The 26,305-nt window shown below is 40.3% G+C and overlaps 1 protein-coding gene across 4 annotated transcripts in view; it reads right to left on the reverse strand.

Annotated features, from left to right (window-relative positions):
• RAPGEF4 (Rap guanine nucleotide exchange factor 4) overlaps positions 1–26,305 on the reverse strand; it is a 223,578-nt gene that overhangs the window by 49,939 nt on the left and 147,334 nt on the right. For 3 of the 4 annotated variants that reach the window (XM_054044609.1, XM_054044612.1, XM_054044611.1), the window contains 9 exons: positions 25,272–25,325; positions 24,861–24,967; positions 20,165–20,286; positions 18,273–18,456; positions 11,916–12,000; positions 11,398–11,458; positions 10,652–10,728; positions 4,915–5,061; positions 3,640–3,755 (listed from right to left, as the gene is read on the reverse strand). In XM_054044609.1, coding sequence (XP_053900584.1) covers positions 3,640–3,755; positions 4,915–5,061; positions 10,652–10,728; positions 11,398–11,458; positions 11,916–12,000; positions 18,273–18,456; positions 20,165–20,286; positions 24,861–24,967; positions 25,272–25,325 — 953 coding nt within the window. The remainder of the gene's footprint in view (positions 1–3,639; positions 3,756–4,914; positions 5,062–10,651; positions 10,729–11,397; positions 11,459–11,915; positions 12,001–18,272; positions 18,457–20,164; positions 20,287–24,860; positions 24,968–25,271; positions 25,326–26,305) is intronic. The other variant, XM_054044610.1, reaches the window with a different exon arrangement.

The raw sequence follows: 26,305 nt of genomic DNA on the forward strand, positions 1-26,305 counted from the left end.
CTAATTCAGTTTAAAAGATTTAAAATAAAAATACTTTAACAAACATACTGTCAGTAAAATAAGCTGGACTCTGAAAAAATTATTTGGGAATGCTGAAATTTTTAAGCCATTTTGCTTTTTCTCAGTTTCTGCCCCTTTTGTGTTTGCTTTCTGTGACTGCTCACTGGCAGGAGTGGTCACAGAAACAATATATTTAAGCAAATTGATAAAATATTTGTGAAAAGCAAATTTGAATTTTCATTGAAAGTATTCACCCTGGAAGTTTGATTTTGAAAACTACCCTCATCTAGCCAGGGAGCACAAACATACCATGTGACTTAGCTGTTCACATTTTGAATTGTTAAATGCCAGATACTAGAAGTAATACTCATAGCAAAGAGTAGAAAAGAGTTTTCAAGAAATCCAGTGTTTGAAATATGTTTGCATAAAACATTAATTGAACCATTTTAGAAATGCACAAAATTATATGGTCACAATCAAGTCACAAAAAGCAAAATGGGCTAAAATCTAGAGGCCATTCTGCTGATGTAAAATAGTGTAGTTCCACTGACTACAACTGAGTTTCACTCATTTACACTACTAAAGAATTTGGCACTGTGGCAAGGTGGACTAGGTGTGGAGGCCCCCTGCTGGAGGCATCGCAGCCCTGAATCACCCTGTCCCAGAATAGAGCAGTGAGGAGTCCTCTAGGCAGCCTAGAGAAGAGCAGCCAATCAGAGGGGCTGCTGGAGCGACCAATAAGGGGCCAGAAGGGCCAGATAAAAGGCAAGCAACAGAGCAGAGGCTTCAGTTACTGTGTGGAGCTTGATGAGGGAGGACTGGGTGCCTGGCTGGCTAGACAAACAGCAGTACCGTGGATAGCTCATTGCAGAGAGCTCACCAAACAGAGCCCAGTGAAGACTGCTAAAGACCGTCTGCCTTGCTGGCTAGATAGTATAGCAGCAGAGCCATCGAAAAGTCACTGTGGGCAGGCTGAGCCCAGGGGACTGAGCACAAAACCTGGCCAGACCAGAGGAGGGTACTGAGATGGGCTCTGCTGGTCTGGTTGCAGACTGAACCCAGGGAGGTCTGCTAAGAAGGACGCCAGCTGAAGGTACCAATATGGGCCCCGGCTAGTGTCTGAAGAAGGCAGTGCCTCTGGGAAGAGGCCTAAGAGCTACTGCCCCATACCAGGGCTGTGATAAGAACTTGGGACTGTATACCCCAGAAGTGGGGGATAGTGTATGCAACTCGGCCAGAGGGGGATGCTGGGGGATGCTTGCGAGAGGCAGGTGGCACCCCACCGAAAGAACAAAAAACCTGAAAGCAGGTTCACACCTTACAGAGAGAAAGGGAGCCATCCATGAGAGGTGGGTGCCTCCTGCCCCTGAAAAAGAACAGTGTTTACAGGCACTATTGGCCAAAGAAAAGGGGGCCTGCATGAGAGGCAGGTGCTAACTCTGTTACAGGCCCTAAAACTAAACTGTTTGCTGAGAGGGAATGCCTGGGTCTAATAACTTAGTCATAGGATGTGATGCCAGATTACATAGCAGATGAAAAATGTGTGTAAAAATATAAGGAAATGCTTTATTTAAATCCCCATAGATAAAATATTTAATTATAAATACAAATACTGTAATAACAGATGGGCGATAATCACACATCAGAGGAAAATTGTACTAATAATGGGCAGTGCTAGCACTAACCTTATGTCTTATCTTCACTAATAAAAAAACCCCTCAAAATAGAGGAAAATAAGTTCCTTATCTGGGTAAAAGTGAGGAGCAGAAGAGAAGTTTCAGTACTTCTCAATATATAATGTTAGCTGTGTTAGAGATGCTAACCATACTGGATACGTGATGGCAAAGGGCCATCCATTATTGTCCAAGGAATCTGCACAACATTCCTGTGAAATGACAACACTTTGAGGGGATGAAAAGTACTGCCATCTCCTGCTGTATTTTGCTATTTTGTTGTTGTTGTTCTTGTTATAAGTGTGCATTAGATGACTGGTGCATTTGAGTGCATATACGTGTGAACAGAACTGGGTCAAATTTTTCAGACCAATAGTTTGTTCGCTGAAAAATGCAGTTTCAATTAACCTGAAACTGTTTGCCAATTTGACAGAAATTCATCAGATAGTTTCATCCAAAAAGACTTGTGGGCTATAATTCACAAGTGGACTTTGGCACAAAATGGCTGGAGGAGAAGGGTGATGGTGCCTCCCTTATAATCTTTAGCTCAGTGGTTTGCGTCCTCACGTGGAAAACAAGTGACCCGGGTTCAATGCCCCCCTCTGCCTGATGCAGAACAGGGATTTCTCCTCTTGAAGCTGTTCCACTGTATAAATATAATTGAACACGCATTGAAGCAGGGACATGGACATAGGCCTCCCCCATCACAGGTGGACGCTCTACCCAGTGGGCTACAGAGTCACTCATGCATGCGCTCTCTGGCCCAATGATTAGCCGAGTATTTTACACAAAGTGGAACAGCCTCAACAGAAGAGAATGAGAAAACCCCAGAGCCTAGTGGTTAGGACACTCTCCTGCAATGTGCGAGATCAATTCCCTGCTCCAAATAAGGCAGAGAGAGGGGAACTGAGGCAGGTCTCCCACATCTCAGGTGAGTGCCCTAACCACTGGGCTAAAGGTTAAAAGGGAGGCACCAGATTTTCTGGCCATTTTGTGAACATCATGCTTTATTTCCTTTGCTTTTATTTTGAAAATGCCCAGAAATTAAATCATTCAACCAGAAAAAAAACTATCAACTTTTTCAATTCACCACTTTTTTTCCCCCAAAGTTTTCAGTTTTAGTTCAACCCAAATTTTTTTTTCAGAACTGCCAGTTATTTGCCCAGATCTACATGTGAATGCATGGGTGTGCAAAATATGCATGTGCATGCAAATGTGTGTGCATGAGGTCATTATTTCTGTACTGGGGAATTTAAACTATTGGAATAACGGAGCCAACAATCCAACCTGATTGTATTTCAATGGAGGATTCAGACCGATTTTCAAGTGTAGAAAACCAGTAAGTTTCACAGCCCCTATCTTGGGGATTTTTTTCAAGCAGTTCCGTTCATTTGAAATATTGATAACTTGACTCCCCTGGACATCCTTACTTCATTTCAGAACGGTGCTTCCTGCCTCTAGGTAAGAAGGCAGGAGAAATGTGGTGAATATTATAGAAAAGAATGCAAGCCTATTCAGGGAGTTACTTTCCTGTCTGAATTCTTCACACTGTGTGTAAATTGAACCTAGCAAATTTGTATTAGAATCCTGAATCTGAAATCCACAGAGAAACATCTGTACTTAGTAACAAAACAATGTACTTTCCCCATGTATTTTACACAATTGTGCTGCTTAATGGGGTTTCATCATTCCCTATGTGCAATCTATTTAAAAGCCATCCATGAAATGAATATTTACAGTTAGAGCTTTAGAGAATTATTGTGTAAAGTTGTAGACCTAGTGCGCGGCTGGAAATTGATATATTATGCACTACAGGGCATGTGATTAGCTGATGCTAAAAAAAAAACAACCCTTACATACACTGAATTTTTCCACAGAAAGGGAGAATATGCTATTGTTTAGATAATAATACCATATGAAAAGATTAATCACAGTCTGACATTTGCACTATTGAATGAAAACATACTTGTGCTGAGGTTGTGCGTTTCCTTGATTAGAAGCTCTGTTTCCTGCTAGGATTTTCTCCAATACCAAGACATCTTGGTCATGTTCTTTGAGTCTTACTGTATTTGCTTCAACATCCTGCAAGACAAGTTATTTTTAATACAGTTACTGCACCTGACTTGGCTGCTTGATTACTTTTTAAAAATGAATGACTTTCAAATAACTTCAACAAAAGCTGAGGAGCCAAGCCTCTGTGGCTGGTCCTTCTCGTGTTGGTTTCCCTCTCAGCACCCTTTCTCCCTGCAGGCAGAGCGAAGAGGATCTGCAACTGGACTCCCCGGGTGGGCATGGGGAAGTCTAGCACAGCAGCCTCTAGGAAGGGGATCACAGGTGTGTGGTGGGAAGAAAGCAGATTACCAGAACCAACCCTTCTCCACACATTTAAAATGTAGAGTCATTTCAACCCCTGCCCTTCCATGATCATCATTATCCATAATCTGGCATTTGTTGGCCATTCATTTTTAAATACTGTTCTTTTGGAAGGATTATAGAAGAATTATAAATCCTAGCCCAATAGTGTTATAGCTAATCACAGTCTAGGGTGGAAACAATTATATACAAGTAAAACAAAGCCAGAGCCAAAACTGGTGCACATTTAAACACAAAAGTAATCTGGCACCCAGGTTTTAGTACATCAGTGCAGTCTTTGAAATCCTGCTAAAATCAGACAGCAAGAGCTACATAAAACTCAACTAGAGTCTCCAAGACCTAAAGCATCTCACTACTTATTAGTTCAGGAGCCACTCAGCAGCAGCAAGACATTTTTCAAGTACAGCACTGAGTGGCACCTGTCTGAGCTGATTTTGTCATCACTCCAGTAGGCACGTAGACATTCCAATCGAAGGTAATAGGGTTCTGGCCTTGGGTATTATGGGATGTTTCCAACCACTCACAATCAGATCATCTGGGCCCACATTATAAACACCACAATTGAACTTTTCTTCTAACATTAATAACCACAAAAATTGGGCCAGTACATCTTTCCAGATCCTTTGAGCAGGGGTCAATGTATTTACCTGTAGTTTATTTAATGTACTACTTGATTTTTTTTTTTTCTAGGAGGTTACATCTCTCTTCTTTAATTACAAGTTTTTTCAAATGATGCTTTGGGTTGATTTGCATTTATTGATACTAATGACACAGGTTCTGAAAATGTTTGCAAGGTGAGAAAGCAGGCCACTGGATGTGGCAAATATGAGAGGACCAGTGTTAGTGTCATGTCTTACCCAACACTTACCCTAAGTATTCTATTAAAGTCCTCCTTGTCTACTCTCAAGAAGTGGCAGTTATCTTCTCGTAAAACAATGGACGCTGCTCTCGGAGCATCATTCACTAGCGCTAACTTGCCAAAATCATCTCCTTCGTGTAGGGTACATACCACACCCTATAAACAGCAAAACATTTATACACAAAAATCATCATTATAGTTCATCCCATTGAAATGCCATGTGCAAACACCAGACTTCAAAATCCAATATTAAAACAAATGTATTTGGCAGGAAATCAACAGCTAAAATAATGACTAGGAAACAATACTTGATAACTGCTTATTACTATTACTAGAAAAAGGCAAGAATAGAAAAGAATGGGCTTGTTCTCTGAAATTAGACTCAGAGCGAAGGACTCTTCTGGCCTTGCTGATAACAGCAAGCTGTTGATTTAAAAAAAGAGACCATGAAAAATACAGATCTAGTTTGCTGACTAACAGATTTGGAGTAGAAATTCTCCTCTCCAACAGTGTGTCTCTGTTACCTATTCTGCTCTTTTCCATAATACACATGCCCATGACGGGTGTCCTGATCTAATGATAGGAGAATCTAGGTGGAATGGAGGTACAAATTTCCATCTTCCAGTTTTGGTAAAGGAGGCTGATCATTCAAAGGAGGTCCTCACAGGAGGTGGGAACACCACTGTAATAAGTCAACAGACTGTGGTGGTAGAGGATTTGATCATTAGAAACATGAATAACTGGATATGTGATGATTGTGAGAACTGTTCAGTGACTTACTAGCTATATAGGTGACAGAGCTCACAAGACATCTAGAGTGCTGGAGAGTTGCTTGGTCATTTTATCTAGTGACACTAAAGAGACAGAACCAGATCTTCAGCTGGTGTAAATCAGCATAGCTCCATTGACTTCAGAGCTACACCAATTTAACTGGCTGAAAATTGGGCCCACAGGCTGGAGTGAGAGATGACCTAGAAGCTAAATCTGGATGAATAAGAAAAAGGCTTAATACTGGGACTTCTATGGTAGCAGTCACTGAAATGCTTAGAGTTCCACATGCAGGTCCAGCATGAGAAAATGTCAGGGGAGATTTTCAAAGGCACAAAGTGTAGTTAGGTGCCAAACTACCATTAAAAGGAGTTAAGAGCTCCCATATTCACCGGTGAAAATCTCCCTCATAAAGAGGAAATTTATTAGGCACTGGGACACTTTCTGGGCTTTACCTTAACTAAACTGAGAACAGATTGCTGACACAAAAATTGACAGTTTTGGAGGGTTATTTAAAGTAGGAATTGAAGGAAAACTGACATACAGAGGAGCTCTCAGGTCAGATAAAGACATCTGCCAATATAAGTGGTGGTAAAGGCCTGGACAAAAACTCCTGATGTAATGGAGGAGTGACAGCTCACCAGGACTGAATGGTATTCATCCAAGAGTTTGAAGGATATAAGAACAGAATGGCTCAGCTACTAATAAAAATACGCAATCTCTCATTAAAATCAACTACAATGCCAGAGAATTGGAAGGTAGCCAGTGCTGTACCTTAGTTTTCTAAAAGGTAATGGGATGATCCTGCGAATTACAGACTAGTAAGTCTTTCTTCAGTGCTGGGTGAATGCAGACCTGCCAAGTCTACTGTTTTCCACTGTACAGTACAATTTTTTGTAACTTTCTACAGAGAAACTTATTGATGTACTAGTTTTTCTGAGGCATGGCTTAGAGTTCAGTGTGGAGGATTTTATATGGAAGTTTGTGTGTGTGAAGAAATAAGTGGTGACATTAAAATGTTTCAAAGTCATTTGTCTCCTTAACTTTTCAAAATGTAGGTTTATTGGAATCCAGATTCCTCAGTGTCTCGCAAACATCTTCCTATAAGAAAATGTTTTTCTCAAATAACAACAACTTAGGGAGAGTACTAACAGGTCCTCCTCCCCACAATTCTGCCAGATTAAAGAGCCATCTTCTATCAGAAAACTCTTTGCCATGGAGGTAATTGGAGAAAGTGATCAAGTCACCTCTTAACCTTCTCTTGCATAAATTAAAGAGACTGAGCTTCTTAAGTGTCTGACTAGAAGGCATGTTTTTGAGACCTCAAATCATTTTTGAAGCTCTTTTCTGAACCTGTTCCAATTTTTCAACTTTTTTAAAAGTATTCCAGTAATAATCTTACAATTGCCATATACAGAGATACCAATTCTCCATTTATTATTATTTTATTTCTGTCAGTTAAGCAACTTTTAATCCATTTAATATGGATTACACTGACTTTGTATAGTGCTAATTTCTTTATCAGATGTCTGTGGGACTCGGTCAAATGACCAGCAGAAATGTAAGTGTTGCTACAGCTGTGTTGGTCCCAGGATATTAGAGAGACAAGGCGGGTGAGATAATATCTTTTATTGGACCAACTTCTGTTGTTGAAACAGTCAAGCTTTCAAGCTTACTGAGAGCTCTTCATGTCTGGAAAGTACTCAGAGTGTCACAACTAAGTACAAGGTGGAACAGATTGTTTAGCATAAGTAGCTAACACATATTCTAAGAGAGAGAAGATGGGTGAGGTAATATTTTTTTTTCTCTCCTTTCCCCCACTGTGACTGGAGAGTTGTTAATAGCCATTTCTCCTTGAATGGTCCATTGAAATATTTCCCAGACCTGAAGAAGATCTCTGTAGAGCTCAAAAGCTTGTCTCTCACAAACAGAAGTTGGTCCAATAAAAGATATTATCTCACCTGCCTTGTCTCTCTAATATCTTGGGACCAACATGACTACAACACCACTGCATACATATTCGTAGAGACCATTCAAGGTGAAGTGACCCATTAACACCTCCCCAGTCATAGAAGAAAAATCCTTTTCAGTGTCACTGCAATCCAGGATACTTTCTGGTCTTTTTTCTCAGATGACTAGAAGGGTGTTAATGCCCCACTTCACCTTGAAGGGTCCCTTGAAATATCGGTTAACTACTTATGCTAAACAATCTATTCCACCTTGTATTCAGTTGCGACACTCTGAGTGAGTATCTTTCCCAGACCTGAAGAAAAGCTCTGTGTGGCTGAAAAGCTTGTTTCTTTCACCAACAGAAATTTGGTCCAATAAAAGATATCGGACCCACCTTCTCTCTTGCAGAAATTTAAGATACTTTATCAGTGACATTTGTCAATCAAAAATGCTATCATGTTTATTTGACACCACCTATGTTCCATAAAACCCTGCTGACTGGCATTAGTTATGCTATCATCCTTTAATTCTTTACTGATTGCATCACATATCTGCTGTTCCAGAATTTTGCTCAGGATCAAACTCAGGCTAACCAGCCAATAGTTACCCAGGTCATCCCAGTTATCCTTTTTACAAAAGTAACTTTCTTTGATTCCTTTAGAACTGCCCAGTAGAAGGAGTCCAAAGATGGAAGACAAATATGATTATATGTGTGGAAAGCTTATATGTGAAGAAAGACACTAGGACTGTTTAATTTAGAAAGGAGAGAAATCAAAGAGGCATGACAGTGATATAGAAAATAATTGCATACAGACGGTAAAAATCAGGTACTCCTATATACCCTTTCTCAAAAGAATGAAGGAGAATTTAATAATATCAAAAGGCAACATATTTAAAACTGAGAAAAGGAAATATTCTTTTACACAGTTTATAATTAATCTCTGGAACTCTTTGCCACAGTGTATCACTGAGGCCAAAAAGATCAGTAGGAGTCTAAAAGGATTTGACATGTATATGGTTAAGGAGAGAATACACAGTTACATTAGACAGGATAAAAAAATTCTTAGAAGGGATATAAATCGTTATGCTTTGGGTCATAAATTGACTACTAACTGTCAGGGATTAGGAAGTAACTTCCTCTATAAGCAGGTTATTTCCTATCTGACCACCATAGGGATTCTTGTACCTTCCTCCAAAGTATCTGGTACGAAAGCAGACTATGTAGTAGATATCTTCACTCCTTTAGGGACATTTTTGCCTTAAATCAGAAGGAAAACTAAGGGCTCAGTTTTCTAACCTTTACTCGTGTGAGTCATCCTTACTTCTATGAATAGACCATTTGAAGCCACTTAATGGGAGTACCCTTGTGGGGGAGGGTTGAGGAACGCACATCAATCTATGTCAATTTGTTCAAAAAGTACAATACATATATATATTATTTAAAATGGAAACATACTTAAAGGGATCATTTTTAATGTTTATCAATGGACATTTAAAAAATATTCTAAAAAGAGGTGACACATTAATTACACTGAAAATACCTATCTAGCTTCTTCAACATTAGTTATACATGCTTAAACATGAAATGGCATAAAAGGAAATACAGAATTGTATCTCCATATTATGGTAAAAGGTTGGTAAGATGAAGAAGACTTTTTTGTATTTAAAGTTCCTGTATACAAATTATTATACTTTGTGAAGTGATAATAACATTTAAGTTAACATACGATCGCTCATATGTGATCGTGCTCACAAACGGTACTACTTGTAATACTAGACTAAAGCAACAACTCAGAAGGAAGCAGTTGATCTTACATCCCCAAAGGACTGTGGCAACCATGATGTGGGCAGAGGGCTTAGCTAAGGCTGGGAAAGTCAAAGGGACTTGGCTACGTCTGCACTATGAGCTAGGCGTGTGACTCCCCTGCTCCTGTGCGCATATTTGCGCTAGCTCGATGAGAGCCAGCAAGAATATAAAGAGCAGCACAGCCACGGTACCACGGGTAGCGGCAGCGGAGGTACAGGTAGCTGTGCCAAGTACAAACCTGCCTGAAACCAGTGAGTACGTATTCAGCACAGCAAAGCCGTGCCTTCGCTGCCGGTACCCATGCTGCTGCAGCTATACTGCTAGCCTTCGATGAGAGCTAGTGCGAGTATGTGTACGTGAGCAGGGGAAATCACACCACAGTTCATCGTGTAGATGTAGCCTAAATGTGAATTTGGGCATTATTTTTTGTTGTGTTAAACGTAGCTACATAGGGATTATAATGCTATAACTTGTAGTTGTCTGGCAGCCTCCTTCTGGGCATTGCATTCTGCACGACTTAGGTTATGAGGCAAGCGATGTGTCCTGTGGCACCTTTAAGACTAACAGAAGTATTGGGAGCATTGTTTTTCCACAATTTCTGCCTGTGTTCCATTCCATATGGCTAAATGCACTGCCTTGCATGGTGTCAAGTATCAGAGGGGTAGCCCTGTTAGTCTGAATCTGTAGTTGTCTGGCAGCCTCCTTCTGGGCATAACTTGGGGCAGTTTAGTAGTTGGCTATCAGTGAATGAGAACAAAGCTATATTAAGACAATGTCAGCATTATGGTGTGACAGCTACTATTGAAATTAAAGTAGTAACTACTGCTAAGTGCTAAATATGCGTGTGTGATCTATCTAGCTAAGGAGTCACTGAGTATCTTGGAGAGGGTGTGCTATGCCATAATGCTTTATTGTTTGTGTTTGATTTAAACCATTTTGTAGTACAAGTGTGGATGTAACTGCACGGAGTTATATTCAGGGAGTCTATAGTCTTGCAATTGTACATATACATACAAATTATAGTCCTGAAATTATTCATCGGCCACGTAAAAGCATAATAAATAAAACAGTTTGGAATCATTTCTTGATTAAAAACTGAAAACAGTATTCTACTTTTTACCCCAAGCAACATAATCTTGCTGTAAGTCAAAGTGTATTCCAGTAAAGTTTATTCTTACAGTCTCACTAATAAAAAGAATAATAAAAGGTCTTCAAAAATACCTTGCCATAAATGACTACATTTACCGATCCCTTTAGGATAATGTACCAGGAAGTACCTTCTTCTCCCTGATTGAATACTACAAAAAAGAGAAAAGATTTTATGCTGAGAATATAGGTGCCTTTTAGCATAAGTGGGCCAAATTCTTCCATCAGTTACACCAATATAAAATAACTATACTGAAGTCATTTTAGTGGGTATTACCATCTTGAAAAAGGTCACATTTGGATTTAAAAGCAATTTTCTTTTGATTGGAGATGAAAAAGCGAATACTAATCATTTTATAATATTTGTATGAAGCCCTCTTTTTTTCTAAGACAATACTAAAAGCAGTTGTAATTTCTCCTTGCTCTATAGGCGTCTTTATGAACTTTATGTTATCAATTGCTAACTGATACATAGATTTGGATCTTACAGGGTGCTGAGTGATATAACACTAATCTTTAAAGTGCTGAGAACCTGACATTAATTTTCCAGTGCTTCTCCATATAAAAAGTTTAAAACAATCCTATTTTAAATATTTTTATACACAAAGCTGGGCTTCTGAATACCATGAGAATAACATTTTCATTAGCGTTTCATTAGTGGGTGCAGAAGTCCAAATAGCAGTCCAGAGACATTTTGCAACTGGCCACTCGCACGTTCTGAACAGCCAGCTTTGGAATATTCAAGTTTTGCATAATAATTTAAATAGTCATCTAATACCACACATGAGAAAAAAAGGTATGGTTGGATCCCTTTTACTTACAAACAGTTCCTGCTTTGGGATGTGACTCAAAGATTAGAACACCTGCTAATTCTCGCTTTACCTTAAAATAAAGAGAGAAGAGTTATAGTTTTTCTGTGTACTGCATTTTTGGTGCTAAATGTAACAGTATGCCAATGGGCACCCTTCTGCGCCCATTGACTTAACTGGGAGCGGGGTCAGGATCAACATGTTTTAAATTACATACGGATTTGGGGCCAGACTGTGGCTTTAAGCCATTGGTCACAAATAAGGGAGATGAGGAAGGACTATGCAGAAACAGAAGTCCCCAAAAGAATTTTAGCTGACTCAGCCAAAAGTCCACTTCCAGATCTAGAAGTGGCACTGGCAACACACAGTGCCTGTGCTCAATGCCCCAACTATGGGTAGCTTCTTGGCATGGGATGGAAAGAGTCCTGGGACCTCAACCTCCACTCCTTGTGCACCCACAAAGGGCCAACCACTATTCAGCCCTTTTTTGTCAATGAGTTATATATAAAAAAAACAACCAAAACACTTACTGTGGTAGAAAGATGAGATAAGGCCTTAATGTGAAGAAGTTCTTCATATATAATTTCTAGATCATCAACAGTTCTCTGGCCAGGTCTACAAAGAAAAGACAAAAACAACAAAATACAAAAAAACAACCCCAAAACAAACTCCTAATAAGTAATGTTTGCAGAATGAGCTCAAGGGGTCAGTTAAGTGCCTTGACATTTCTTAACTATAAAAATAAATTTGCCCTGGATAATCTTTATACCATAATAAACTCTAACATAATTATTTAAAGTGTTTCTTGTTGGGAAACAAAATGTAACTAACAGGGCCGGCTCCAGGGTTTTGGCCGCCCCAAGCAGCCAAAACCAAAAAAAAAAAAAAAAAAAAAGCCGCGATCGCGATCTGCGGCGGCAATTCGGCGGGAGGTCCTTCACTCCCAGGCGGAGTGACGGACCCTCCGCCGAATTGCCGCCGAATACCTGGCACTGCCGCCCCTCTCCGGAACGGCCGCCCCAAGCGCCTGCTTGAGAAGCTGGTGCCTGGAGCCGGCCCTGGCTGTACATTTGAAAGTCATCCTTCAATTTGTGTGGCTAATTAGAAATGGAAGAGAACCTTAAAACTGTTCTGTGAATATACACTTGGGGGGAAAAAAGGAATAAAAGGAATTTCCTTGGCGGTTTTTGCTCCACTTATGTGTTTACTATCCATTAATATTCTATTCAACTAATTTCTAGGAAGTATGTGTATGGAATCAGTGAATTTTAGAGTGAATTTTGAATGTGTGTATGAGAGTATTTATACTAGAAACCAGGTTCTAAGTGTTATGTTTTTCAAGTCAGTAAACAAAAATATCATGTGACCTGTGTGTCCAATCAAAACCAACCCACACAACTTGAATTGTGAATATTGAACACTCACAATAAGCTTCTCATAGATACATAGACTATGAATTTGTCGACAAATGACTTGAACAGGGAATAAATTTTGTAAGTTGCTCAGAGACAACTTGTGAGCAAACAAATAAAAAAAAGCACGTCTTTGCTGAATCAATCATTTTCTGCAAATTTTCAGCTCTAAAAATTACACAAAACAATATTTACTAAAGAACCTAATGAGCTTTTTCAAGGTGAATTTTGCAAAAGCATTTGTACCATTTAAGTGTGAAACAATAAACTTTAATGAAAACATCCTAAAATACAGTGGAAGACTAATATCACTTTTGAAAAAAAGTGTTTTTAACCTTTTTTTTTAAAGTGGGAATCAGATGGAGACAGATGTTCTGAAGTAGTGAGTTCTATACCCTAATATCCTCCACATCAAGAGTTTGGTTATGTATGTTCATAGCAATGAAAAGATTCCCAAATAGAGTTAGCTCACAGCACTATTCTTTGGTTTTGTATGTTGATAAGGACCTCTTTTATTTACTATCTCCACTAGACTCTATTTTGGACAATTTATGCAGGAAGCTCCCATTAATATTAATGGGAGGATATTCGATGAGAAAACAATCCCCCTGCAGCGCAATAGTGAAAGAGAGTCTTCACACTGATTGGGGTATTTTGAGTTTCTGGAAAGCACATGTAATTGGGATAATTTTGGGGACATTAACAACTAACATTGAAGAGCTCAGGACTGATGTATGCTAGAGAGGTTACCTTTGAGGAACTCCACACCTAAAGGATACATTAAATTGACTATGATTAAGGGCTGTAGGAACCTCTGAGTATATTCCAACTCATTTCCCCTCACCAGAACCTCTTAATTTTAAATGTGCACCACAACCTTATTTTGTACAGGACCAAATTCCTCTGTGATGTAACTCCATTCAGGCCAATGGAGTTACACCACAGACAAATATGGCACAAAAACTGTTTCACAAACACTTTGGAGCAGTGGTTCTCAACCTTTCCAGACTACTGTACTCCTATCACGAGTCTGATTTGTCCTGCGTACCCCAAGTTTCACCTCATTTAAAAACTACTTGCTTACAAAATCAGACATAAAAATTCCAAAATGTTACAGCACACTATGGCTGAGAAATTGCTGACTTTCTCATTTTTACCATAGAATTATAAAATAATTCGATTGGAATACATTGTACTTATATTTCAGTGTGATACTTGAGCCTGTTTTTCACTTATCAGCCTGTCTGAAGCCTGAGCTCCATCACCCGGGGCTGAAGCTTGTAACTTAGCTTCAAGGGACCCCCTGTGGTGCAGGGACCCAGGCAATTGCCCTGCTAGCTACCCCCTAACACTGGTCCTGCATTTGCGACCCCCTTAAACCTATCCCATGACCACCACCCCCGGGGGTCACAACCCCCACGTTGAGAAACACTGATCTAGATAGAAGACCTCTGTGTACCCCAAAGGTTATACGTTCCCCTTATAAGTAGAATCACTACTTTAGAGCACCAATTCCAGACAGTATATGGTATAAATCACAGAAAGCAGTGATACAAATACATTTCATGGCAAATAAATTATTCAATCATAGGGCCAACATCAGAAGGAGGGAGCAATCAGAAGGTATAAGCAGGGGAGGAAAGCAAGGTTTTAAGATTAGGTTTGAAAAATGGAGGCAGGTAGAGTGATACAGAAAGCCTGGTCCAGATGGCAGGAGCCGCAGAGAAGTTTTCCACATCAGTATTGAAAACAGTTTAGTGCAGGGTCCTTAACTCTAGCTTTCTGCTACATAAAACATCCAAAGTGTTAACAATACAGTTGAATCTTTGAACAGCCCTCTAAGATATGTAACAATGGTGCTTTTTGAAAGAAACGTTTCCAAAAAATATTCAGTACAACAGGAGATGCCAGTATCTAGAGGGTCAGAGAATCACATTAAAAATTAATATATTGCTCTAAGTTCTCTGTCTAATCACCTGTTAGAACAACAGAATAACTAAATCATTTATGAGAGAGGGGAGGGAGAGATTTGTTGAAGCACCTAGCAATCTTTTCACTAAAAAGGAATTGGTTGGAAACTTCTACTGGTTAAAAGTAGTAGTGAAGAGATCACACGAAATATAAGATAAATCAACCTCTCTTGTCTGCCAGGCAAGCTAAATTTTTCATTTGTTCTACATTTACCAATGGCACGTAAGGAAACCTTAGCATAAAGGTAGCATGGATGGAATTATGCTTTTCTTACACAGAACAGAATAAATTGTACAGGGAATAACAGAAATTGATTTGGTACTGCTCTGCCTTTTAGTGATTCATAAAATGTTCACCCTCCTGTTGCTGGTCAAAATTTTGCTCTCAAGTACAAGGGTGAAGCCCCCATTGGGTTCAGTGGGGATGCACCAGTGTAAGTGAGAGTATAACTCAGCTCCGTGTGCCCTATTCAGTAAAACAAGCTCTTTATCCTAAGCTAGTACATAGTGTCTTTCACTGTGTATTCATCTGCCATAATAAGACAACATGAGGTAAGGCTTTAACAGTTAAAACCGATATATTATTTAAGTAAGCAATAGCATTAATCACATTTGATGTGTACAAAGCAGCATGTCTGGATAAACGGGAAAAGATATACAGTACATCAATTAAAAAATAAGGATTATGTCCAATTGCATGAGATCTAATCTGAGAAATGGATATATTCTTCTGTCAACATGTTCATTTGTCTCCCTTTAGCATTACTAAGAGTATCACACATGACATGGGGAGGAGTGGAAATCTATAGTGGATGTACCCAGTCTTTATTTCTGCTTCTCCAGATGTCACATGGAGAGATATTAGGTATCACTGCTTCAGTTAAACCCATGTGGTGCCCCACTGATATAGATTTGTAGGATCCTGCTGTGTAAAGACCTAGTTTCTGCAGGGGACACATTCTAGCAGCAATGCTTGGTTATATACAGGATAATAAATGGGGATAGATGGAGAACCAGACTACTCATTAATGAATGGGAGACCTCAGGTGATATTAAGCGATCAATAAATTCTGTTCACTGTTTGGGGAATTTATCAAGGTCAGAGACACTGAGCTTCTCTTTACTAGAATGTGGACAAAAATACAGAATTTACTTAACCATCAAGAAACCATGTATGTGCTGGAAAGATCACTTACCACTTTTATTACACTTCCCAAACTTTGAGATGATAAAAACTGGGATGGGACTAGCTGAGAGCCAAATATAACTTTATTTTAACAGATTTATTTGGACATAAGCTTTCGTGGGTAAAAAACCCACGTCTTCAGATGCAATGAAAGCTTATGCCCAAATAAATCTGTCTTTAAGGTGCCACCAGACTTCTTGTTGTTTTTAACTTTATTTTACACATACATAAACATATAAACACATTACAATGGCAGCAAAACTGAACACAGATTTCATAAAGGTTCATATCTTTTCCCTAATGATTCTAAATATCGTATCTTTCCGTGCTATGACCTCACAGTGAAAGCAGAACAATGGGCTACTTTTAGCTGTCACTAATATATATGTGGGTGTGTGTCTGTGTTCTCTCACCATATGGAAGAAGGCCATCTAAATCGGTCTTCTTGATTCAGGGCTCCTGGACAATTCCCTTAAATTCCATTTTATCACATATTTATCTTGTATTATCATGCAAACCTCAGTAAGAGGAAATGCAGAAAGACATCTGAATTTTATCTCAGTGCTAATTCTTGATTGATTTCATAGAAGTTAATGGTGAAAAATCCCATTGGCTTATATAGAATCAGAATATGGCCTTTGAGGAAAAAAATCACTATAGTTGTGTCCACTTAAAACAAGGCTGAATTTGGCATTAGAATTAAATTTTCTCAGGGTAAGAGAGTACATTCATGGTGCTATACAAATGGTTGTTAGCAATAACAGCAACATTTACTTTGCTATATATTGTGTCCTCTTCTATTTTCCTTGTACAGTATACTTTTATTTTCCTTTCTATAACATGATGCATACCCACCATATTTTTAAAAGTGTGAGCCAATGTAAAGTCCCCAGGACACAGAAAGTTTATTAGTGATCACATGTGTACTCATGTACTTATGAATACGAAGAAGAAATCTGTAGCACAGATTTATTGTTTGAAGAGTCATGCTGCTAACATACTGCAAATTGGAGCAAAACACTGTCCAAAAGAGAATATATATTACAGTATCACCTCCTAAGTTAAATACTAAATCTAAGGCATATTTTCACCTTATAGACAGACTTCTGTCATTAGTGTTTGGCTTTATACTATATTGCCATGTTTAATTAGGTCCTACCATCATTCATGCTACAGCTAAACATATTAAACACAAACTAAAAAATAGAAAGGGGGAAAAAAAAAAACAGTTTCAGGATGTCATTCTCATACTGAAGGATTGAAGAGCTTGCAAGTTAGAGCTGTGTTAGACCTAAAATATTTTCCCAAGAACCGACTACAGGTCTTCACCTGTGATAGCAGGCACTGTGAGATAGCAGGGAGCTATGTTTGCAGCTTCACAAAAAGCTAATTTCAGATTCACAATGTATGTGTGTTTTTTTCAAATACCAATAGCAACAAGAGCCTGTCAAAAATTTCCCTGAAGCTCTATTCTGTTTTTTAAACTATAGAACATTCTTTCATAGTTTGACAGTTAAAATGCTGCAGTTAATGTAATAAACAGAGAATTTTTTAAGTCGGCTGTCAAAACAAGCGACACTTTTTACTGGAGAGTTTCAGATTGTGAACAATAGAAAGTACCTTTCAAAGCAACAGCTTCATTATACAATCAAATTCTCAAAGTAATCTTCTCATCAAAGAATATTGTCTTATTTGTTTCATGGTAATTATCTGAGCTTTGCAACCTCTCCGGAAACGGTGACTATTATAAAAGCAGCTGTGTTGGTTTGAAAATTGGGGGTCCTGCTCAGGTTGACGCAGAGCCAATGTCCCTGAGGCCCTGACACATCCTTGCACTCCTGGTAGATGTAGTGGTGTCTAATCAAAACTGCTAGGCCTTTGAGGATTCACTGAGGTTTCAAAAGCACTGATACATCTTAGCACAGACAGGATGCCCAACTTCCAGTAATGTAATGTACGAAAAGTGAGCTTTATAACAGTCATTAATATGGTACCATAGGCTGAAAATATGAAATATGTTCTCTCTGTTCCGAACACCTCATGGGATATCCTTATAAGACACTTTTACATTTTGTACAGCTGCAATGGACTGATGCTGAAATGGAGTAATCAGTGAAAAGGAAGCCTATCAATATGCTATAGCTGCCTCATAGTTTCTCTTGTTATATGGAGAAAAAGGCTTGCAGAATATAAAGATTTTTTCAGAGGCATGAGCAACAAAAATTGGCTCTAGATTTGGGCTAAAATTTTGATCCCACTGTGTTGCAAAGTTCAGGGGTGTTGAGACTGATCAAAATATTAACCTATTAATCTGCTTACGGTTTTCTGAGAATCATCCTCATATGGGCATCTGGACCAATCTGAGACAGCAGAAGCATAGTATCCTGCAGCTCCTCATCACATTCCTTCTTCTCTTCCTCCGTTGGCATTGGGGCATCTTCATGCTCATCATCCAAAAATCGATAAAACAAGTATTTGTCTTGGAAATGGTGTTCTTGATCCACTGCAAGCAACATCATTGACATCAGGTATCAATATTAAACTTTCCTCATTAAAAAGGAACCTTCACAGAAATGGTATATTATGTGGTGTGTGGCAGAGACATAATAGTTTAACGAGCAAGAGAAAATGGCAGAGAAATACCAAGAGAGTGAATTGCCGCCTTCTTGCTGATATACGTTAATAGTTTGTACAAAACTGCAGGTCTAGGAACTTTTCCTTAATTTTGCACTACAAATGCTTTCTATACTTGTAGCTTTCTCACACACATTTTTTTCCCAAAGCAATTCATTCAAGTGAAACTGTCCACACTGGACCAATAATTGTATTAACAACAACTCTATTTAAACAAAGCTGTTTTTTTTTTTTAAATATATGGAGATATACCTATCTCATAGAACTAGAAGAGATCCTGAAAGGTCATTGAGTCCAGCCCCCTGCCTTCACTAGCAGGACCAAGTACTGATTTTGCCCCAGATCCCTAAATGGTCCCCTCAAGGATTGAGCTCACAACCCTGGGTTTAGCAGGCCAATGCTCAAACCACTGAGTTATCCCTCCCCCTGTTCCAACAAGACCCTCTAGTCTGATTTCCTTACCCAGTCAGTGTGGCCACAGCCTAAAGGTAATATATTGAGAAGTATCTAAACTCCTTCTAAGCTACTCTAACGACCACAAGGGTCCCCGGAGGTTACTGTGTATATTGGCAGGGTCAAATTCACTGGCACAGACTTTAGTGGAAGGAAGGCCTTTGAGAGCAGAATGTCTGTCAAGATAAGATTACAACAGGGCAAAACACCCACCCACAATCTCCCATCTAAGCAAGCAGGCAGTTCCACTCCAAATGTGGGAAATGCTGACTTAACAGGGGGCATGGCCAGGGTGGCCAGGTGGTGGGCTGATTCAAGGCATCCATGCAGCAAACACTGCAGGTTCTGGGTAGCCCTTGTCAGACGTTAGAGCTGTAATTCCCCTCAGGGAAGGGCAGTGGAGAAAACACTCTGCCCTCCTACAGGGATGAATCCTCTCTGGGGTGCAAGGGACACAGGAAGTAGATGGAGGTACAGTTTGGAAGTTCAGTGATTTGCACACACAAAACCTCGGCCACTGAACCTGATCCGAAAGCGTTTGTGATGTTAAAGAAGGGGACAGGAGGGGTGTTGTATAAAAATTTATTTCCGTAGATAACATACCAATGGTATATGTAAAGGCAGGGGGGAAAACAGATAAACCCAAACCAAAATCTAGATCTGAACATTAGGACGTTTGAGATCCAGATCTGAATTTTTTAAGTGGTCCTTATAACAGGCCAACCCAAAGCCATGGATCCAAACACTTGGAAACATCTGGTCCAAATGTTGTAGCTGGATCCAGGCCCACCTCTATTCAAAATCCATTACTTTTATGTCATTGTGCCAGCACATCTCATGGGTTTTTTTTCAATATATACAAAGATGACCATATAATCACATTAACCATGAACGCTGAATACACACTAATAAACATAATTAGAATTCCTGCCACCTTTAGATTGCAATTTCATTTACTTTTTTAACATTCTCCTGAGTTACAAAGTCAATACTGCTGCATTTAGCTGGATGAATTAAGTCTGCTGTATTTCTAATGGGATCATCATTCTTTTTTCATGAAGGAGACCCATAAAGATTTTGATGAGAGGCATTTCCAACACATTAGCTGACAACGTTTATCTTACCATGGTTAAGAACACCTTCCTCCAGCAATACTTGCCACATGCCGACAGCCTGCGTTCGTGAATGAACACAAGGACTTTGTTGCATCATCCAGTCCACCAGTTCTGTTCCTACACAACATTGCCTGAGGGTCAAAAAATCGTATTAAAACAGATCAGTAAAAGGAGATTGCTTAAAGCATCTATCAAGAGTAGCAGTATCAGCAACCTGCATCAGCGAGACTAGTCAGACCCCATTATAGAAAAAACAATGCTGAAGCATTAACTATCATCTATTTATACCTGTTTGAAAGACCTGTCAAAAATGCTTAGTTTTGAAAGAATTATTTAAGCAAAACAATCCAAACCTTCTGGAAAATGGAAATCTAAGAACATAAGAGCTACCCTGTGCCATACTAGATCACCTAGTGCAGTATCTTATGCCTCATACTTCAAAGGAAGCCTTAAGTATACCACACATAAAGCACCTACATTTGCAATACTATGCTGGGATGACACTAGTTGATGATCGACTTTTACCTTAAAGCATAATGACTGCTGTATTGGTAAAGGACTATATCTTTTTTATTTCTGTAAGTAATAAATAATAACACCGCCTAACTCTTACACAGCGCTTTTCATCCGTAGATCTCCAAGCACTTTACAAAGGCAGTCAGTATTACGATCCCCATTTTACAAGTGGAGAAATTGAAGAGCCATGCACATTTGAGGTACTATCTAATTAACAACAGCAATAACAATTTTTAGCCTAGCTAATGTAACTTTAGATACTATTCTTATTCACAGAAATGTTCAATTCTTTTTACACTTACTACATTTCTTTTACCAGTAAATTTCACAGATTTATCTTACACTGTAGCCATATCTTTCTATAATTTTCCTAAGAAACAAACTAACTGAGAATTTCAAGGCCTACCCAGAACAGAGTTCCAGACTCCATGTGCACACTGACTAAGAAAGCTTTCTACAAATTATCAGGCATTAAAAAAAAGGGGGGGTGGGAGGGGGAATACGCTTTACTCCAGTAGATATCAAATGTAACAAGTTTAACATGAGGCAGTTGGCTGATAAAGTACATTTGTCCTTTGGATGGGGCCAGTCTTACATTTTGCAGGGCCCTGGGTGAAGACAGATGCATTAGTCCTCAAGCACTTTGCTAACCAATGGAGCCCACACAGGAGGAGCTGAAGAGAGATTATTATAATGGAGCTCCACAATCTGCATTAGTTCCCTGATCACTATTGGATTTTCTGGAATTGAGCTACAAAGCCTTTTGAGGAATTTTGCTTACACTCTTCTCTAGGACCCCCCCCATGCTAGATGTAATTATCTAACAGATCACAACTGACACATCCCACATATAAGGTCTTATGCTGGAGGAAAACCCTTCTCAACAGCAGTCCTGAGGCTCTGGAATAACCCCCCAAAGGAAATCAGAAAGACCCTGGCTCTGACCATGTTCAGATGTAAAGGTCTACTCTTCGTCATAACAACAGATAAAGCATCAGAGCAGAAGAAACCCCAGCAGCATGATCAAAGCTAGAAAAGCCTATAAATAACCACTTATAAAACAGCGACTGTCTGGTCCATCTGGACAAATATCACTATTCTACAATTCATGTACAGCTTCTAAATATGAAGGTGATGGGGCTTCTGAAATACTCGTATTTAGGTTAGAGAATGACTTGTTTTTGAAGACTTGCTGTAGGTGTATCCCAGGGGTCGGCAACCTGCAGCACATGTGCCAAAGGTGGCACGTGAGTCAATTTTTACTGGCACACTGCTGCCAGCTGGTGTCCCAGCCGCCGCCCTCGCTCAGCCCGCTGCCGGCCTGGGTGAACAGAACCTCAGGCCGGCAGCAGGCTGAGCAGGGCCGGCGGCCGGGACCCCGGCTGGCAGGAGCCGGCGGTCTGGGGTTCTGTCTGCGGGCATAATGTATTAAATTTCTCCCCGTAGGAATGTGCTACTTGCGGAGCACCAGGACTGGCAGCCATAAGTAGTACACTGTAAGTAGCACATTCCTACGGGGAGAAATGTAATACACTACACCTGGGTAGGGAAGGCTGTGCCTCCCCAAACAGCCCGCCCCCTATCTGCCCCCTCCCACTTCCTGCCCCCTGACTGCCCCCCCTCATAACCCCTGACCCATCCAACCCCCCCGGAGACCCCCCACCCCCTGACTGCCTTCTTCAGAACCCCCCCACCCATCCAACCCCCCCCCCCCCCGTTCCTTGGCTCCTGACCGCCCCCTCCCGGGACCCCCTGCCCCCAGGACTGGCAGCCGTAAGTAGTACACCGTACGTAGCACATTCCTATGGGGAGAAATTTAATACCTACACCTGGCCCCACTAAGCCCGCTGACAGTCTGGAGTTCTCAAAATATGTTCTCACACCCCTCATCGAAAATTACACTACAATTAGCTTAACAACTTGAAAACTTAAACTTTGTATATTACAGTAATCGTTAAAAAATGTATAATGTTAATAAATCCATAGGTTTGATGAAACAAAGTAGTTGTACTTATGTGCCTGTGTTTAATTTGAGTTTTGATGATTTACCTTCTAAAAAAAATCTCACGTGTTTCCAGGGCCGGCTCTAGGATTTTTGCCGCCCAAAGCAAAAACAATTTTGGCCGCCCCCCCCCACCCCCGGTTCCCGCCTCAACTCTGCCCCTTCCCCAAATCCCCAGCCCTGCCTCCTCCCCCCAGGCTCTCAAGCCTAGAAGGGAGGGAGGGAGGGGGAGAAGTGGCGCCCGCGCCACGGCCACTCGGAGTCTCCCCCCCTCCCAGGTTTGAGAGCCTGGGAGGGATGGAGGGGGAGACTCCGAGTGGCCGCGGCGCGGGTGCCGCTTCTCCCCCTCCCTCCCAGGCTCCCAAGCCTGGCTCCCAAGCCTGGGAGGGAGGGGGAGCAGCAGCGCACGAAACGGCCGCTCAGGATCTCCCCCTCCCTCCCAGGTTTGAGAGCCTGGGATGGAGGGGGAGACCCCAAGCCGCCGCGGCGAGCGAATCAGCTGTTTCGCGCGCCGTGGCAGCAGCAGCGGAGGTGAGCTAGGGCGGCCGGGGCACATTTTTAGGGGCGGCATTCTGGTGCCGGCCATGCCGCCCCAAGCACCAGCTTGTTTTGCTGGTGCCTAAAGCCGGCCCTGCGTGTTTCGCACCCCCAGAAAGGGCATCTTGCACCCCCAGGGGGTGTGTGCACCCAGGTTAAGAACCACTGTACTAAACTGATAAGATCAGCATTTTAATTTAATTTTAAATGAAGCTTCTTAAAACATTTTAAAAACCTTGTTTACTTTACATACAACACTAGTTTAGTTATATATTATAGACTTACAGAGACAGACCTTCTAAAAACGTTTAAATGTATTACTGGCACGCAAAACCTTAAATTAGAGTGAATAAATGAAGACTCGGCACACCACTTCTGAATGGTTGCCGACCCCTGTTGTATCCCAATTCGATCACAAGAAAAAAATATTTCTCATCTTAGAGATTTGCCCCCATGACATAAACAGCACCCAGTTTGACACAGTTCTATAGCACTGGTAGTCTTTATTCAAGAGGCTGAAGAACAGAATAGCAAGTGTTTTTTGCTTAAGGTAAATTGGCAGAGTTGTATGGAGGAGCTTCCACAGCACCGAACTGCATGCACCGTGCATGCTGCCAGGGTATCTCTCCCATACGTATTCTGAAATAAGGAACTATAACCTCAGAAACTCTTATTGCTACAATCATTCCGATAAATACAAGTGTTCCAAATTTCTCACTGGTTTATAATACATCAAATTAATGTCAGTCAATTTTAGACTGAAATCTAATGGAAAAGTATCTCTCTGAAAAAGTAGATCAGTGATACATTGATTAACTATCAAGAGTGGAAGTACTTAGAGATTGTAAACCACTTTCTGTATACTCAGAATCACGTATGAATCATTTGGATTAAATATTAAACAGTAAAGCTACTCAAATGTTTCTTAATCCAGCAAAACAATATGATGAAGAAGAACAGGAGTACTTGTGGCACCTTAGCTTATGCTCTAATAAATTTGTTAGTCTCTAAGGTGCCACAAGTACTCCTGTTCTTCTTTTTGCGGATACAGACTAACACGGCTGTTACTCTGAAACCTGTCAATATGATGAAGAATCATTTATAGTTCTGGACTTTCAACGCCTATCTTGCCAGTGTCACAAAAGTCCCCTTTCAGCAAGACAGTGCTGCCACCAAAAGGAAGATCAGAAAGACTGACTGTAAACTGAAAAGTTTAATTTCAAATAGACCTGAGAATTTATATGATGTGAAAACCGCATTTCACTATGTGAACTTTCAGAACTCCACATTGAGCAAAATGGGTGCAGCTCTTTTGGGATCAATACAGTAGCACAGTCTTTTAATGAGATTTTCATTCATTATTTAGTGATACACCAAAAGACCTGGATCTATATTTTCACCCTGATGTGTAAAATATTCCAGCTAACCATAATATTAACTTTTATAGGGGTTTTATATGTATGCTTCGTTCACAATCAATTTCCAGTCAAATTACCTAGAAAGGATTTACCAAGAACATTAAACACTGTATAACACCCAGAATAATTTCAGACCTTTTGAGACCTGCAGGCAGGGTAAGGTATAAATCACAAGTCAGAGGATGGTAGATGTAAAGGTTCCAAGCCCTTTACACAATCAGCTCACACACACCTGTAAGTTTTCAGATGATATTTACGATCTCTTATCATATGAGGTGCTCGGGAAAGAATTGCATTGCGTAAAATCTTTCCAGCTCTGAGGATCTTTTCTGATGGCACCTTGATGAAGAATAAAGGGAACAAAATGAACAGATGTTAAACATTTTTAATATCTGACTATACAGCTTGCTGAAAGAAAAAATACCATCCAAACCCCCATAAAATAAAAGCCTCTGCACAAATGGTCAACTGTGAAGAACACTAAAATAGTGAGGACTCTAAGTCTAAGATACTCAAAGGCCCAAAGCAAAGCATCACCATGGTATTAGCTGAATATCATGCCCCCATACTGGAAAACTGCTACCATCAGTTATTTCAATTTGCACAGCAGCCTAGCTCCCCGGCACATCTATGTACCCATTACCTGTGTAATAGTTTTAGCAGGACGAAGTGGGATGTGAGGTTCAATGAGTGGTGTCTGAAAAATAAAATGTAAATGACACAAATAATAATAAAAAGTAAGAAGAAAAAAATGAGCTTAAAAATGATTAATTGATTAAAACTAAAAGGATGAACAACGTAAGGAACAACGCTTAGGGCCAAGCTCTGCCCCTGGATGTCTGTGGAAGATTCCTAGTGAAGTATGGAAACCACATACAGGCATCCCAAAGAAGAACTTTAATATTGAGCACTTTAAAACAAATTACATGAAATGTGAAGATGTACAAACAGTTATTTACTCTTTAGGGCTTTTAAAATGTAACAAAGGGCTTAATGATCATCATAACAGTTCAAAAGCCAAGCCACAAGGGAGTTAGGCACCAACTCTCACTATTGTGATGGTGCTAGGCATAGGTGCTGGGTCCCCTAAGAGGGTGCCAGATTGGTTCAGGGGAAACAGAGGCTCCAGCTACACGTGACTGTCTCTGCCATTCAGCCCACAGCACTGGTTGTAAAGAAATAAACAAAGGGGGTTTCTGAGTTCCAAGGGCTGTCTCTTCCCTCAGCTCCTTTCTCTCATTAACCCACATGAGGCAGGATGAAAAATGGGAATGGAGAAGAAGATTATTCCCACTGAGGAGGGGCTCTGCAGTTCAGGGAGCAAAGTGTGGCCAGATCTTATTTTAGCTTCTCTGCTTTACAGGAGCACACAGATATGTCTCAGGTATCAATGGATTCCTCTGGTAAAAAGTGGGGTAGAAGCACAAGAGATGAGAAGGTGTCAAAGTAATAAGGGAAGAGGAAAGAGGACAGAAAATCCTGAAACAGAATGAAGGAAGTGGAGAAGGTCCCGGGAGAAAGAGAGAGAGAAGAGGAGTGAAATGGGAGAAAAGCATGAAGAGATTGAGAAAAAAAGGAGAAAGAAAAATAAGAATAAAAAATGGGAAGCAAACCTCAGAAAAACGCAGAGACAAAATTGGGAAAGCCGCCAGGACTGAAAATGATGGAAGAAGGATA

This window comes from Malaclemys terrapin, chromosome 11 (genome assembly GCF_027887155.1).
Source record: "Malaclemys terrapin pileata isolate rMalTer1 chromosome 11, rMalTer1.hap1, whole genome shotgun sequence".
NCBI classification, from domain to species: domain Eukaryota; kingdom Metazoa; phylum Chordata; order Testudines; family Emydidae; genus Malaclemys; species Malaclemys terrapin.